A 17,890-nucleotide genomic window follows, 5' to 3' on the forward strand; every position below is an offset into this window, starting at 1 on the left:
TGTTATCTCACTTTTTAGATTAGAATCAATCTAAACATCAGGTCAAAGACAGAGAACACAAGGGGCCAACACCTTCAACATATTGTCTAGCTATCACATTGTTAACAGCTAACCCGAGAATGCAACTTTAAAAAAAAGGGTTTTGTGATTTACACATGAAAGAAGTGAAACTATCACTGTATTCTAACAGATGAAAGGCTTAACAGACAATCAATTCTTCAATGTATAATTTCAGTTACATCACACTGCATATTTTTTCTATAAATTCTGTGTTACGATCGAGCCCTCCACAATCACCTGATGAAGGAGCGTCGCTCCGAAAGCTAGTGTGCTTCCAATTAAACCTGTTGGACTATAACCTGGTGTTGTGTGATTTTTAACTTTATAATCTGGTGGACAGCATATTCCCCCATTCTGCTATTGTCATGAAGCTGGAGGGTTAGTTCTGGTTTAATGAAGATTGCAGGAAGATGTGCCTGGAGCATCAACAGGCAAACCTAAAACTGAGGTGTCAACCTGATGGAGCAACAGTGCCGGACTACTTGCATGCCAAATAGCATAAGCAGCATACAATCGACAGGACTAAGCAATCCCATGTCTAACAGGTCAGATTTCAATTCTATCACCATCCAATTGAGAATGGTGATGGGCAATTAAATAACAAAAACAAGGAGGAGGTTCCATTAGTTACGCCATCTTCACCAGTGGGTTGCCCAGCAAATTGGTGCAAAAATGAGGTGACACATTTGTATCGATCTTCAGCCAGGAGTGCTAAGTAGATGATCTATCTCAGGCTCCTCCACAAATACCAGTCATCAACCATTCTGTGTGATACTAAGAAACAGCTGGAGGCATTGGATGCTGCAATGACTAGGGGGTTCTGACAACATTGCGGCAGTAGTACTGAAGATTTGTAGTTCAGAACTAACCTGTTCCTGAACAAGCTGTTCCAGTGCAGCCACAACTCTCTTGCAATGCCTAGGTATGTCCCACACAAAAAAAGAACAAAACCTTTCTGACCAATTTCCATCCCATCATTCTACTGTCAACTCTAGTTAAGTGATGGAAAGGGTCACCAGCAGTGCTATCTTCAGCACATGCTTCAAAATAATTTGCTCACCAATGCTTGATTTGGGTTCAGGCTGACCTCATAACCATCATGGTCCAAACATGGACTAAAGAGCTGAATGTCAGAGACAAAGGGAAAACTGACTGTTAATTGAAGTCATATTGAGCCTGCAAAATGAAGGTTGTGCTTTTGGAGACAAATCTCTTCAATCCCAGAGTGTCTTTGCAGGAGCACCTCAGGGTACTGTCCTAGGCCCAACCAACTTCAATTGCTTCCTCAATGACATTTCCTCTGTCACTGGACGGAGGTCGGTATGTCTGCTGATAATTGTTGTTGTGACTGAGGCTGGGGAGTGCATGGGTCACAACACGAAATAAAAATAGATTTCCCTCCTATGAGATCACCAGTTAAATACCTTATTTAGCTGAGGTTTTAAATAAAATGATCAAACAACTAGCTTTTTAAATAAGCACAATTATTGGATCATTACCACAAAATTTATTCAATGACATTGCACTAATTGTTAACATGCATAGTCAGTATTATAGGAATATAGGAATGTGTATCTGTCTAAATATTGCCAAAATATATTCTTCAGGAAAAGAGGAAGAAAGCATTTGTTTTTTGCAGTGATTGGATTACTGGGGGAGAAATAGCCAAATCCTGCAGTCAAATGTCTAAAGTGTAAAATAAGGGACCCTTGTAATGCAATGGTAGTGTCCCTACTTCTGAGACAGGAGACCTGGGTTCAAATCCCATCTATACCGGCAGTGTTAAGTAACATCTCTGAGCATATTGATTAGAAAATATGTAAACTAATTATGAGTTTGTTGTTATAATGTTTAGGTACGTCTGCTCAAGTCATTAATCATGCATAATTTGTCTAAAATCTTTGCAGATATCATTTGCTTAGGAAACACAATGACACAATGCTCCTTCAATCACTCTTTCAGGAGAACAAATAACTTTCAACCTGAATTCAATATTCAAGGGTGGCATGGTGGCTCAGTGGTTAGCACTGCAGTCTTACAACAGCAGGGACTCTGGTTTGATTCCAGCCTCAGGCAACTGTGTGGAGTTTGCACATTCTCCCTGTGTCTGTGTGGGTTTCCTCTGGGTGCTCCAGTTTCCTCCCACAGTCCAAAGATGTGCCGGACAGCTGAATTGGCCATGCTAAATTGCCCATTGTATTAATTGTTAAGTCACAGGGAAATGAGTCTGGGTTGGTTACTCTTCGGAGGGTTGGTGTGGACTTGTTGGGCCAAAAGACCTGTTTCCAAACTGTAGGGAATCTAATCTAAAATGGCTTTACTTTTCAGAAGTAGGAGAGATCAGCTGGGCAGCCTGTTTTGGACCAGATCAGACCAGACTCCCTCAAAATATTTTCAGAAGGTAGACAAGAGCCTGATTTTTCAAGGCAGATGTGAAGTGCTTGTTTCAGATGCAATGCAATTGATCAAACTACTCCATGTGAAGCAAAACACAATTTATTTAAATACTAAAGTTAAATACAATCAAAGAAAGAGGAATTTAGAATAACTTAACTCTATTGCAAATCCTAACAGAATAATAGATGCAGTAACTATTACTAATTAACTGTTGCAATGCAGTAACATCCCATAAACAAACCCTTGGCAAAAACAAAAATTCAAAACAGATTCTCGCATGCAGTTCTCCCATCTAGGAAGAAGAAAACATCAAGAGAAAGTTCAGAGAGAGTAGCAGCCAGGAGACATTCAGTGAAGCTTCCAACCTTAAGGAGACCCCAATAGCTTCTGTTTAAAGCTAAACCTAAAAACCCAGAAATCCTGATATGTGAGAAATGGTCACATCTATTCAGGCTATTAGAAAAGCCCCAAGCACTCCCAAGCCATTTATTCCAGTGGTTCTAATAGACTACTCAACGCCTCTGCCTTACAACCTCTCTTCAAAAAAAAGACAAAATAATCTCTTAAGATCACTGCATCATCACAAGCCCTCCCTCAGAGTGCCCTAACTGAAGGCCAGTTAAATGAGAAATCCTTTATGTCAGTCACTACTCAGCCAGCCCCATCAGCAGAACAAGCCGTTATCCCAAGCCATGTAATTTCAGGAAGTGTCTTAAAATAAAAATCCACTGTCCACAGCAGTTTTTTCAATGATATCCTTTAAAGAAACCACTCCACAGGTATTTCTTCAAAAACTGAAACAAATCCAATTTTTCACAAGCTTTCAAAATGCAAGCCCTTCAAGAGATATTAAATATGAAGCACTTTCGTAATGTTTGCAGTCTAGGAAGAAACAAATGCTGCTTTAAAATGCATTTCATTGTAATGGGTGGACGGAACTGAATATTTTTAAAAATTAAGACTCATTCTACACTCATTCTCACTTGCTCTTTGCTTGTAATATAAACAGTTATCTCTCCTACCTTCTTAGTTCTTAGATAATTCAAATAAAGTTACATTCTTGACAAAGCATTAGCAATTAAATTGCTTTTGTTCCACAACGTGAATATTTTTAAGATAAAGTTTAGTATTTTGGATTTTATATTTTTTTCCACAAAGACTAAGTAATTCATTGCTGCAGAAGGTTGTGGAGGCTAGGTCATTGAGTGTATTTAATAGATAGGTTCTTGATTGTCAAGGGGATCAAGCATTATGGAGAGAAGGCAGGAGAATGGAGTTAAGAAACTTATCAGCCATGATTGAGTGGCAGAGTAAACTCGATGGGCTGAATGGCCTAACTTCTGTTCCTCTGTTTTACGTTCTTGTGATCTTATGGACTAGGGAGGGTTATGATCTGTGCTACGGTCTTTCTGTAGCTGAAATCATTTGAAATGTTTAATAGTTGCTAGTAGCAATTGAAGGGTTCTTCTGGTGTCAGTTTAGCATTTTGGGTAAATATGCTACTGGCTTTTTTATGTCTGTCCTATCTCCATCCAATCAAATTTCAACAGTCCTTGCTACCTTGAATGGCTTTATGAAATTTAGTGCAGCCAATACTGGTTCATTGTTCAAAATAGCAACTTCTCAAAAGATGCCAGGGTTGGCACACACTGAATGTATTGTGTGGCTCTCTTTTAGAGTGAACTGCTCAGTGAAGCAACGATAGTCCTGAAATTTGCGACAAACTAAACCAACCATACGTCTCCAAAATTATCATCATTTCTCATTTAGTTTTAAGGGAAGTTAACTCCATTAATGTTTGTATTTTAGTTGTTCTTGATAGCACTTGGCCTTTGCCCTATAATATGCCTAAGCACACACTCGTGTCTTTGGAAATTCACCTTTGACATGGCTTATCGCCAAATCAGCTGACTGCAATTTCCTAAACAAAACCTGGACAGCTTCCAAGTGTCACTGTACACCTGTATGTTATCAGTACACTTAGAACACTATCATTTGATTCATCTGTCTCTGAAACATTGCTGAAGAATTTCTAATTTCACTGACAAAGGACCCGAAACATTAACTCTGCTTTCTCTCCACAGGTGCTGTTGTATCTGTTGAGTTCCTCTAGCAATTTCTATTATTCTTAAAGAGAGGAATTGGATAGGAATCTGTTTTTGTTACTGCATTGACCTTTCTGTAGTTCATGCAAAATGAACCATGCTGCTTAGACATTAACACAACTGAAGATTTTGACTGGGTTCATAGAGGTAGTTTTCCAACATGTATTGAATCTTTTCTTTAACATGGACATGTTTGTCTGGTCTTAAGAGATAAGGATGCTGTTTTGTTCTCCGTAGGAGAGGACACTGCTCCATACCCATCATGTATGGCTAAAGTTGTATACTCTGTTTTGCCATATAGGCTTGTCTAAATTTGGTCAGTAACCGTGTTTGGTCTTTTTGTTGTTCTGCCTCTAAAAATGAAACATGGTGTCTTCCCAATAGTACAGTCTTAGCTAACCAGATTGGAGGTGCTTCAATTAGAGAATTTTCTAGACTGCTTTCATTCTAACTAATTTTTTTTCATCCTGAATTGTCCTTAATACCTAATACACTTGGTCTCGCTATCCTTCCTCTAACAGTGACTTTGCTTTAAGCTATTGATATGCCGCAGCCAGTTTTTTATCCAAGGTGTCAGTTCGGTCATTTATTTTGCCAGTCTTTTTAACTCCACTGAACTTTTAACCTGTACTTTTAAATACCTTTTTTTTTAAATAAAAAGACAGGAATACTAATACACCATCCCCTGATTGAAATACTCGAGATTCAGCATGCGTCTTAGCACATTGCTTCATGTTTTGTAACATTATACCTTGAGCTACCTTACAGACTCCTGTGAGCTATTCGAGAACAGGAATATGTCCTCTAACATGAATGACTTGGTCTTGGTCCCTAAAAGTATTCCGTCAGACTAGTTTCAATTATCCGCTTACCTCATGGCCAAACCAGCCCTTCACTCTAATCATGACAGTATGATATGATTGTATTTTTAAAAAATAAAACGGGCAGTACAGTAGCTCAGTGGCTAGCACTGCTGCCTCACAGCACCAAGGATCTGGGTTCGATTGTACTCAGTGGATTTCTGTGTGGTGTTTGCACATTCTCCGTGTTTGTGTGGGTTTTCTCTGGGTGCTTTGATTTCCTTCCACAGTCCAAAGATATGTAGGTTAGATGGATTGGACATGCTAAATTGCCTATGATGTGTAGGCTAGCTGGATTAGCTGTAGGCCATGCAAGGTTACAGAGATAGGGTAGAGGGTGGATCTGGATGGCATGCTCTTGGGAGAGTTGGTGTGGACTTAATGGGCAGAATGGCCTGCTTCCACACTTTATGATGATCAACGTTTTGAGGATTTGATCATGCCTATGTAAAGTTTCTCATGTCTGTGGGTGATATATAGAAGACTTTAACTGTGCTATACACAAACTATTTATATATTTCTGAAAAACTTTTAATGTGGATGAGGAATTTTGAACCAGCTGGATCTCTAATGGTAATATTAAGTAAAGAACTGGGTTACTTCGCAGTATTTGTTCCCGAAGAACTTGTCTGAAGGAATTGAATAGCCAAAACTATTAAGAGTAAGCATGTACAGGTGTCATAGAGTCATCGAGATATACAGCATGGAAACAGACCCTTCGATCCAACTAGTCCAAGCCACCAGATATCCTAACCTAATTTTGTCCCAATTGCCAGCACTTGGCCCATATCCCTCTAAACCCTTCCTATTTCATATATCCATCCAGATGCCTTTTAAATGCTGTAATTATAACAGCCTCCACCACTTCCTCTAGCAGCTCATTCCATACATGTACCACCCTCTGAGTGAAAACGTTGCCCCTTAGGTCCCACTTTTCCTTTATGGTACGAGTTCCATACAGTTTAACATTCCACTCAACAGTTCACCGCAAACTAGTATTGAAATAAAGACAGAAATTGCTGGAGAGATTCAGCACATCTGGCAGCATCTCTGTGGAGAGAAACAGATTTAATGTTTTGAGTCCAGTATTACAGTTGGAAAGTAAAGGTGCCAGTTTAATTACACATTATGTTTTCCCACCATCTGGTACATTTTACAAAACTGTGTGACATCCTTATGAAGACCTGGTTTATATAAATATCAAATTATGCACACGGTGTATTTCTGCATGTCTGCCATAGGAATTTCTTGGGCTGTCCTTAATATTTCTTAATGGTATTTGGGTGATACTGCTATCCATAGAATCAGTATTCGCTGTTCCGGCGACTCAAGCATAATACTCAAGTACTGTGTGGGTTTATTGAAGCAATGCTGCCGTGACAGAGGATCCAGCTTCCAGCTGTGAGAATCCAGCTGTGGGAAGATTATGTGGTTATTTCTTCAGCCTGACTCTCCAAGCTTTGTTTGGCAATTCCATTTCATACCTAGCTTGGAATATTTGAATATGTTCTTTGACCTGGCTCTGCTTCCACTTTGGTCAACCACTTTTCCTTTTCATTGATTCCCGTAACTCAGAGACCCAGCTTGTCACTCCTGGGACATGGGTTTGTATCTAAGCACAGCAGCAGTTGCATTTGCATTCAGTGGAATTGAAATGTAGTCTTTGTGTTAGTTATAGACATAGAGGTCCACAGCACAGAAAAAGGCCCATTGTCTCATTGAATCTGTGAAGCAAAGCACCTAACTGTTCTAATCCCTTGGCCTTGTGTGCCTTGTCAGTACACATGTACAGCAATATTTTTTTAAGTGTACTGAGGATTTCTCCCTCTACCATCCTTAAAGGCAATGTGTTCCAGATTCCCACCATCCTCTGGGTGATAAAAAGATAACCCGTGCTCTCTGCCTTATATGTATGGCCCCTGCTCACTGATTCCTCCGTTTCAGGGAAAAGTTTATCCCTGTCCACCCTATTTATATCCTTCAGAGTTTTATACATCTGCAACATTTCCCCTCTTAATCTCCTCTGCTCCGAGGAAAACGACCCAGTCTGTCCAATCTCTGTTCATAACTAAAACCCCCAGCCCAGGCAACAAGCTGGTAAATCTCCTCTACACCGTCTATGAGCATCCCTCCTAGAACTGTACACAATGCTCTATCTGTAGCTTAATCCACTTTTTATAAAATTCCAGCAAAACCTCCCTGCTCTTGCGTGCTTTGCCTCGGCTAATAAAAACTCAGCAGGCCTGGCAGCATCTGTGGCAAGAAATCAGAGTTAATGTTTTGGGTCCGGTGACTTTTCTTTGGTACTTCCCAGGGTCCGGCCACTCATTATGTACTGCCTTGACATAGCTGTGACATCTCTGGTCAATTATTATAAAAGTTGGCTTGAAGTTGGAGGTGGGTAACAATTACTGGCATCGCGAGTGGTACCTACATCTCAAGAAGGAATTTTAAAGATTGTTCAATAATCACATCTCCTGCGAAATTTAAATAGATGCATAGCAAAGCTTTCAAAGAAAGTTAGCAGAAGTCTGTTCTCAGCACTGTTCCAATTGAAGGATTCAGTGCTGAATATCAAATAAATTCTGTTCTCCTTAGAGCATTCAGTACAGGCACTGCTGTTTGAGCCATATGGAGCTCCAGTTTACTCCACACATTACTGGTTACAGCTATCTACCTAGGTTCAATGTGTTTTAGTAATTTTCAGCAAGGGTAGTCAGAAAAAGCATCACATGTACATGTCAATGCAGCTGGCATTTTTTAAACATCCACGGGATGAGGGCATCGCTGGCTAGGCCGGCACTTAACTGCCCCATCTCCAGGAGTCAACCATCCCTATTGCTATGGGCCTGGAGTCACTTGTAGGCCAGACCAGGTAAAGATGGCAGTTTCCCAGCCTGAACGCTATTAGTGAACCAGATGGGTTTTATGACAATCAATAATGAGACTCCTAATTTGAGATATTTATTGACTTCAAATTTCACCATCTACCCTGGCAAGTTTCAAAACTCAGGTTAAGCCACCACCAGTCATCTCTCACTCTCTCTCTCTCTCTCTCTCTCTGTATCTACATAGAATTTAGAACATTACAGCTCAGTACAGGCCCTTCAGCCCTCGATGTTGTGCTGACCTGTGGAACCAATCTGAAGACTATCTTATATTATTCCATTTTCCTCCATATATTTATCCAATGACCATTTAAGTGCCTTTAAAGTTGGCGAATCTACTACGGTTGCAGGCAGTGCGTTCCATGCCCCTACTACCTCTGACATTTGTCCTATATCTATCACCCTTCAATTTAAAGTTATGTCCCCTTGTGCCAACAATTATCATCTGAAGAAAAAGGGTCTCACTGTCCACCCTATCTAACCCTCTGATTATCTTGTATGTCTCAATTAAGTCACCTCTCAACCTTCTTCTCTCGAACAAAAAACAGCCTCAAGTCCCTCAGCCTTTTCTCATCAGACCTTCCCTCCATATCAGGCAACATCCTGATAAATCGTCTCTGAACCCTTTCCAACATCCTTCCTATAATGCAGTGACCAGAACTGTATGCAATACCCCAAGTGCAGCTGCACCAGAGTTTTGTACAGCTGCGACATCTCTGTGTCTGTAATGAGAGAACGTGACAATGGTGACTCAACCTTTACTCCTAACATGTGAGGAGGCTGAACTAGAAACTCAAACCCGCAGCTTATGGGAATGGGTTTGAATTCCACCAAGACAGATGCTGAATTTAAAAAATCTGAATTTTTTTGATGGTGTTGTTCCTCTGCATCCATTACCCTTCTCCTTCTGGGTGATAAAGGTCAGGGGTTTGAAGTATACTGTTAAAGGAATCTTGGTGAGTTCCTGCAGTGCAGGGATGGTGCACATTGCTGCTACTGCGCCTTATTGCTGAAGAGAGTGAATGTTGATGGTGTGGTAATCCCACAGGTGCTTTTCCCTGGATGATGTTGAGTTTCTTGAGTGCTGGTGGAGCTGCACCATCCAGGCAAGTGGGGAGTACGCCATCAACTCCAGACTTGTGCATTGTAGATGGGGCAGGAGGTGAGCGACTTGCAGGATTTGTTAGCCTGTGACTTACTCTTATGGCCATTCATCCAGTTCAACCGCTGGTCAGTGGTAATCCCAGGATGTTGATAGTGGTGGGATTCAGTGGTGGGGAAGCTTTTGAACATCAAGAGAAGATGATTGGATTCTTTCTTGTTGGAGATGGTGGAAAGACTGTTTCTTTTCATTTCACTTCAGTTTTGATTGTGGATTGATTTCAGAAAAAGGACTGTTTTACAATAAGAATTGAAGAAGGAATTGCTGTTCTTTTAAAATGTAGGTTACTGAGTTTATTTACTGTTGCAGTGTTCAAATAATAGGGGACATGTTTGGCAGACAGCCTGGTTCTGGAAGTCTGTTTAAGAATTGAGATTCAGCCACTTATGTACTTGTTTACCTCTGGTTTGAATATTTATTTGTAATAAATAAGACCTCTTCTTAAGTACAGAAACCTGGTTCATGTTTACTGTTTACCTAGGTCTATCCATCAGGTAAACTGAGGGCTTTGTGCCCTTTGGTAGAATTTGTAACTTTTGTAACAACGCTGGGAATAGTGAGACTTGTTTTCAGCATGTTAGCCAGGAGAGGGCATGGCCAAACAGTGTGGCGCTGGAAAAGCACAGCAGGTCGGTCAGGCAGCAACCAAGAAGCAGGAGGGTTTCTGATGAAGGGGGTTTGCTCAAAATGTAGATTCCTCTACTCCTCTGATATTGCCTGACCTGCTGTGCTCTTCCAGCACCACACTTTTCGACTCTGACTCTCCAGCACCTGCAGTCCTCACTTTCTCTCAAGTGAGGCATGACAGTGGTCAATGCCTGGCACTTTTATGGCACGAATTGACTTGCCAGTTGTAAACCAATCCTGGATGTTGTCCACATCTTGCTGCATCTGGACACAGATTGCTTCAGTATCTGAGGTAGTGCAAATGCTGCTGAACGCTGTTCGATTGTCGGTGAGCATGTCTACTTGTTACATGAGGGTTAGACATGATGGAGCAGCTTTAGATATTTAAGCCTAGGACATTACTATGATGACATGCTGCATCTTGTTCTGAAAAATTATCCAGGGAAGGGTTAGACAGCCATGGCTGACAAAAGAAGTCAGGAAATGTATCAAAGAAAAAGAGAGAGCCTATAAAGTGGCCAAGAGCACTGGGAAATCAGAAGGTTGGGAAGACTACAAATACAAACAAACTATAACAAACAAAAAAAAAGGAAGGAGAGGATCAAATATGGGGATAAGCTAGCCAGTAATATTAGAAATTGTAATAATAGTTTCTTTCAATACATAAGAGACACATGTAGAAATTGGACCACTCCAAATTGATGCTGGAAGGCTAGTGATTAGATTAGATTACTTACAGTGTGGAAACAGGCCCTTTGGCCCAACAAGTCCACACCAACCCGCCGATTCCCCAACATTTACCCCTTTACCTAACACTATGGGCAATATAGCATGGCCAATTCACCTGACCTGCACATCTTTGGACTGTGGGAGGAAACCGGAGCACTCGGAGGAAACTCACGCAGACACGGGGAGAATGTGCAAACTCCACACAGTCAGTCACCTGAGTCAGGAATTGAACCCAGGTCTCTGGCGCTGTGAGGCAGCAGTGCTAACCACTGTGCCACCGTGCCACCCCCTGGGAGATAAGGATAATAGTTGAAGAACTTAATAAGTACTTTGTGTCAGTCTTCACAGTGGAAGACATGACTAATACCCCAACAATTAAGGAGAGTCAGGGGGTAGAGTTGCATATGGTAGCCATTACAAAAGAGAAAGTGCTAGAAAAACTAAAAGATCTAAAAATTGAAAAATCTCCTGGCCCCAATGGGCTACATCCTAGAGTTCTGAGGGAGGTGGCTGAGGAAATAGCGGAGGCACTGACTGTGATCTTTCAAAAATCATTGGAGTCAAGGAAAGTCCCAGATGATTGGAAAATCACTGTTGTAACTCCCTTGTTGAAGAAAGGATCAAGACAAAAGATGGAAAATTATAGGCCAATTAACCTAACCTTGGTTGTAGGTAAAATTCTAGAATCCATCATAAAGGATGAAATTTCTAAATTCTTGGAAGTGCAGGGTTGGATTAGACCAAATCAGCATGGATTTAGTAAAGAGAGGTCGTGCCTGACAAACCTGTTAGAGTTCTTTGAAGAGGTAACAAGTAGGTTAGACCAAGGAAACCCAGTGGATGTTATCTATCTAGACTTTCGAAAGGCCTTTGATAAGGTGCCTCACGGGAGGCTGCTGAGTAAGGTGAGTGTCCATGGTGTTCGAGGTGAGCTACTGGCATATATTGAGGATTGGCTATCTGACAGAAGGCAGAGAGTTGGGATAAAAAGTTAAAAAGTTCTTTTTCGGAATGGCAGCTGGTGCCAAGTGGGATCCCACAAGGTTCAGTGTTGGGGCCGCAGCTGTTCACTTTATATATTAATGATCTGGATGAAGGGACTAGGGGCATTCTGGTGAAGTTCACTGATGATATGACATTAGGCAGACAGGCAGGTAGTTCTGAGGAGGTGGGGAGTCTGCAGAAAGATTTAAACAGTTTAGGAGAGTGTCCAAGAAATGGCTGATGAAATTCACTGTGAGCAAATGGGAGGTCTTGCACTTTGGAAAAAAGAACACAGGCATGGCCTATTTTATAAATGGTGAGAAAATTCATAAAGCCAAAGTACAAAGGGATCTGGGAGTTCTAGTACAGGATTCTCTGAAAGTTGATTTGCAGGTTGTGTCCGTGATTAAGAAAGCAAATGTAATGTTGTCATTTATCTCAAGAGAGTTGGAATATAAATCAGAGATGTGCTTCTGAGACTTTGTAAAGTTCTCGTTAGGCCCCATTTAGAATACTGTGACCAATTTTGGGCCCCACACCTCAGGAAGGACTTACTGGCACTGGAGCGTGTCCAGCGGAGATTCACACAGATGATCCCTGGAACATATGATGATCAGCTGAGGATCCTGAGATTATATTCATTAGAGTTTAGAAGGTTGAGGGGAGACCTAATAGAAACTTACAAGATAATGCATTGGCTGGGACACTGGGAAATTGCTTCCATTAGGCGGAGAAATTAGGACCCTTGGGCATAGCCTTAAAATTAGACGGGGTCAATTTAGAATGAAAATGAGGAGACATTTCTTCAGACAGAGAGTGGTGGGCCTGTGGAATTTATTGCCATGTAGCACAGTGGAGGCCGGGACGTTGGGTGTCTTTAAGGCAAAGATTTATAAATTCTTGGTGTCACAAGGAATTAAGGGCTATGGGGACAGTGTGGGTAAGTGGAATTGAAACACCCATCAGCCATGATTCAATGGCAGAGTGGACTTGATGGGCCGAATGGCCTTGCTTCCACTCCTATGACTTATGGCCTTATGGTGACAGAGATTGGTGGCTTCCAGTGATGAAAACCTTCTTATGAGGTTTGAGTTTAACAATCAGAAATTTGGAGTTAGCCATGTGCACATAGTTCCTTGGCTAAACTTGTTTTCCTTCTGTCACATTACAACATTGTCAGCAAACTGAGGGATAAGGTATGGTCTACATAATTCATGTATTAATCATAAAAACCTTTTTATATTGTTGTGATGGTCTCCTCATAATTGGGTTGAGGGGTGACCTTATAGAGGTTTATAAAATCCTGAGGGGCATGGATAGGGGAAATAGACAAGTCTCATTCTTGATGAAGGGCTTTTGCCCGAATCGTAAATTCTCCTGCTCCTTGGATGCTGCCCAACCTGCTGTGCTTTTCAAACACCACACTCTTCAACTCTGATCTCCAGCAATCCTCACTTTCTCCTAAATAGACAAGGTCTTTTCCCTGGGTTGGAGGAGTCCTGAACTAGAGGGCATAGGTTTAGGGCGAGTGGGGAAAGATATAAAAGAGACCTAAAGGGCAACTTTTTCACACAGAGAACGTTGTGTGTATGGAATGAGCTGCCAGAGGAAGTGGTGGAGGCTGTTACAAATACAACATTTCAAAGGTATCTGGATGGGTATATGAATAGGAAGGGTTTAGAGGGACCTGGGCCAAATGCTGGCAAATGGGACTAAATTAATTTAGGATATCTGGTCGGTATGGTCGAGTTGGACCGAAGGATCTGTTTTCATGCTGTATATCACTAGGACTCTATGACTCTAAGTGGTATGTACCTCTTTAATGAGTGGAGTTTTCTCCCTGATTCTTATTGACTCCAGAATGGCTAGGGTTCCATAGTGCACTCGATGTCTGATATCAGGGGCAGTCATTCTCACCTTATGAATTTTTCATCCACATTTAGTTCAAGGTTGTAATGAAGTCAGGGACTGAATGGTCCTGAAGGAGCCCATCAGTGAGCAGATGATTGCTGAGTAAGTGTCACTAGACACCATTGTCAATGATGACATGCATCACTTTGCTGATGATCCAGAGTGAACTGATAGGGCAGTCATTGGCCAATTTGGATTTGTCCTGCTTCTTTGTGCATAGGAGATACCTGGGCAATTTTTCACATTGTCAGCTGGATGCCAGTGTTGTAGGTGTACTGGAGCAGCTTGGTTAGGGGAGCAGCCATTTCTGAAGCATATCTATTAAATACCTATGAGAAGGTCCCATGGTGGAGGTGAGTAAATAAACCTAAAGCACAAGGGATTGAGGGTAATACACTCATCTAGATTGAGAATCGGTTAACAAGTAAACAGGATGTCGGAATAAATGCATCATTCCTAGAAACACAGATCATTTTCTGCTCATGTGAAAATATCTGAGCATAGGATTGGGATCAGTGCTAGCATCTGCAAATTGCAGAAAAATGCTGACCTTCGCTATTTCACGTCACTGATAAAATGAAGTAACACTGTCATGGAACTGGATCAACACCCAATAGAGGCTTCAGAAGAGAAAGCGATAAAATCAAGGAATAAGGTTGCTTACTGCCTTGTCCACAAGGAAAAGAGCGAATTCCTATAACAATGGGAGAAAGTGAGAACTGCAAATGCTGGAGATCAGAGTCGAAGAATGTGGTGCTGGAAAAGCACAGGAGGTCAGGCAGCAGTGTTGGAGAATCAATGTTTTGGGCAGAAGCTCTTCATTAAGAATGAGGTTTGTGGGCCAAGGGAGCTGAGAGATAAATGGGAGAAGGGTGGAGCTGGGAGGAAGATAGTTGGGAATGCGATCAAGGTGCGGGTGATAGTGATAGGTCAGATTAGAGGGTGGAGCAGATAGGTGGGAAGGAAGATGGACAGGTAGCGGCATTCAGGAGGGCAGCGCCGAGTTGGAAGGTTGCGACTGCGATAAGATGGAGGAAGAGGAAATGGGGAAACTGGTGAAATCCACATTGATCCTGTGTGGTTGGAGGGTCCCAAGGTGGAAGATGAGGCATTCTTCCTCCAGGCGCATGTGGCAAGGGTTTGGTGATGGAGGAGACCCAGAACCTGCATGTCCTTGGTAGAATGGGAGGGGGAATTAAAGTGTTCAGCCACTGTGGGGTTAGTTTCCTTACACCATACCAACCTCTGGATACATCGCGTCATCCTCCATTTCCACCACCTATAAACAGATCTCACCACCGGACATATATTTCCCTCCCACCCTAATCTGTTTCGGAGAGACCATTCCTTCAGTGACTCCCTTGTCAAGTCCATGTGCTACACCGACCCAATTTCCCATCCCAGCACCTTCCCCTCTCACTGCAAGAGGTGCAAAGCCTGCACCCATACCTCCCCTCTCACCTCTGTCCATGGCCCCAAAGGATGCTTCCACATCTGACAGACATTTACCTGTACCTCCACACATGTCACCTACTGTATCTATTGCACCCAATATGGTCTCCTCTACATTGGGGCGACAGGATGCCAACTTGCAGATCATTTCAGAGAACATCTCAGGGACACTCATACTGACCAACCCTCCCACCCTGTGGCTGAGCACTTTAACTCTCCCTCCCACTCCGTCAAGGACATTTAGGTCCTGGGCATCCTCCCTTGCAAAACCCTGACCACCCGACACCTGGAGGAAGAATCCCTCAGCATCCACCTTGGGACCTTCCAACCACACGGGATCAACGTGGATTTCACCAGTTTCCTCATTTCCCCTCCCCCCGACCTTATCCCAATCCCAACCTTCCAACTTGGCACCATCCTCTTGAACTGTCCTACGTATCCATCTTCCTTCCCATCTATCTGCTCCACCCTCCAATCCGACCTATCGCGTTCACCCCCACCTTCCCCTACCTATCTCATTCCCAGCTAACTTTGCCCCCAGCCCCACCCATCTCCCATTTATTTATAGAACATAGAACATTACAGCACAGTTCAGGCCCTTCTGCCCTCAATGTTGTGCCGCCCTGTGGAACCAATCTGAAGCCCATCTAACATACACTATTTTATTCTTGTCCATATGCCTATACAATGACCATTTAAATACCCATAAAATTGGTGCGTCTACTACTGTTGCAGGCAGTGCATTTCATACACCTACTACTCTCTGAGTAAAGAAACTACCTCTGACATCTGCCCTACATCTATCACCCCTCAATTTGAAGCTATGCCCCCTCGTGATACCCATCACCATCCAAGGAAAAAAGCTCTCCCTGTCCAACCTATCTAACTCTCTGACTATCTTATATGTCTCAATTAAGTCATCTCTCAACCTTCTTCACTCTAACGAAAACAGCCTCAAGTCCCTCAACCTTTCCTCCTAAGACCTTTCCTCCATACCAGGCAATATCCTAGTAAATAGCCTCTAAACCCGTTCCAAATCTTCCACGTCCTTCCTGTAAAGCCTGAGACAGAGATATTTACCAGGGAATAGGGTGGTGTGTTGAAGTGACAAGCAACTGGAAGCTCTGGGTCATTTTTGCAGGCAGAACGTAGGTGTTTTGTGAAACAGTCACCTAGTCTATGCTTTGTTTCCCCAATGTATTATACATCTTTCTCATTCCACTGTCACTGCTTGAAGGCCATTCCGTATGGTCGATGAAGTGTGAACTAAGTTGGGGTTCCTGGTTTCCTTTGATCCTGTTCAACAAACATCTCAATCCAATAGCCATTGGATCATGGACTTGAATCATGTTACACACTGTTATGTGTTCACAGGTGAAGATGTCTCAGGTTAAACAGGTCGGGCTTCTGGCTGCTGGCTGTCAGCCTTGGAACAAAGATGTTTGCGTCGCCAGTGGAGACAGATTTGCATATTGTGCTACACTGGCGATATATGTTTATCAGGTAAGTCAAATGCAACAGGTAAGCAGTCGAGAAAAATACTCATCAATCAGTCTGTACAGACTTCTTGACTCTATTCAGTAGGGAATATTTTTTGGATTTGACCTTAATTTTCGAGTTAGAATACACACATTGTGGATCTATAAATTGGGCAAACAGGAAATGAGGTTAAAAATCACACAACACCAGGTTATAATCCAACAGGTTTATTTGGAAGCACTAGCTCTCGAAGTGCTGCTCCTCCAAAAGCTAGTGCTTCCAAATAAACCTGTTGGACTATAACCTGGTGTTGTGTGATTTTTAAGTTTGTCCACCCCAGTCCAACACTGGCATCTCCTCATTAGGAAATAAAGTCACATGGCCATGTGGATTTTTAAAAGAAAGTTGGCACTGTAATTTCTCACCTTTGTTACCTTATTATAACCATACTGTATTTAAAGGATAATAAATGCGGAGGTAGCTTATTTTCCAGCTTCCAAATCCTATCCATGATAGCAGGCTCCTACATATCATGTCCTGGGAGTGAGTGTCGAGAAGTGGAGAGTGTATATTTTTCCACTTCAACTTTTTTGGGCTGTTGTATTGCAGTTCAGTATTAAGCAAATATCCCACCTCTGATGAGAGGAAATAAAAAGTGCCTGGAAATCTGAAATAAAAACAGCTTTGGGAACATCTGTGGAGTGAAAAACAGACTTAATACTTCGTGTGATCCATAAATTAAGCAACCAAATGTTCCATCATTTTCCAAATCATTTATATAAACTGGAAAAGTATAAGGCCCCAGACAGCTGTGACATAACATGGTACAATTTGTCAGCTAGAAATAGAGCCATTTAAGCCTACACTCTGTTTCTTGTTAATCTTCTATCCATGTTACCCCCTACATCATGAGCTTTTGATTTTCTGAAGTGTCCTTTGAGAAGGCAACTTATCAGATGCTTTCTGGAAATCTATGTACAGTGCATCCACAAGTTCACCTTTATCTCTTTTATTAAACCATGTTGACTCTGCCTGGTTACCTGAAACATTTGTAAGTGCCCGTGCTTTAATTTATTTAATAATAACACCTACCATTGTCAGATGTTAAGCTAACAGCCCTCCTACTTTCTTTTCCCATTCTTTTTTGAATAAAGAAATTGCATCAACTATTTTCTAATCAAATGGAAGCTCTCAAATCTAGGGAAATTTGGAAAATTAAGAACAGTGCACCAACTA

At 41.9% G+C, this 17,890-nt stretch overlaps 1 protein-coding gene across 3 annotated transcripts in view; it reads left to right on the plus strand.

Annotated features, from left to right (window-relative positions):
* The window catches only part of wdr17 (WD repeat domain 17), a 166,405-nt gene that overhangs the window by 27,870 nt on the left and 120,645 nt on the right, over positions 1–17,890 (plus strand). For all 3 annotated transcript variants that reach the window (XM_072594584.1, XM_072594585.1, XM_072594583.1), the window contains exon 2: positions 16,550–16,678. In XM_072594584.1, coding sequence (XP_072450685.1) covers positions 16,556–16,678 — 123 coding nt within the window. In that variant the 5' untranslated portion in view covers positions 16,550–16,555. The remainder of the gene's footprint in view (positions 1–16,549; positions 16,679–17,890) is intronic.

Source organism: Chiloscyllium punctatum, chromosome 2 (genome assembly GCF_047496795.1).
Source record: "Chiloscyllium punctatum isolate Juve2018m chromosome 2, sChiPun1.3, whole genome shotgun sequence".
Lineage (NCBI taxonomy): Eukaryota > Metazoa > Chordata > Chondrichthyes > Orectolobiformes > Hemiscylliidae > Chiloscyllium > Chiloscyllium punctatum.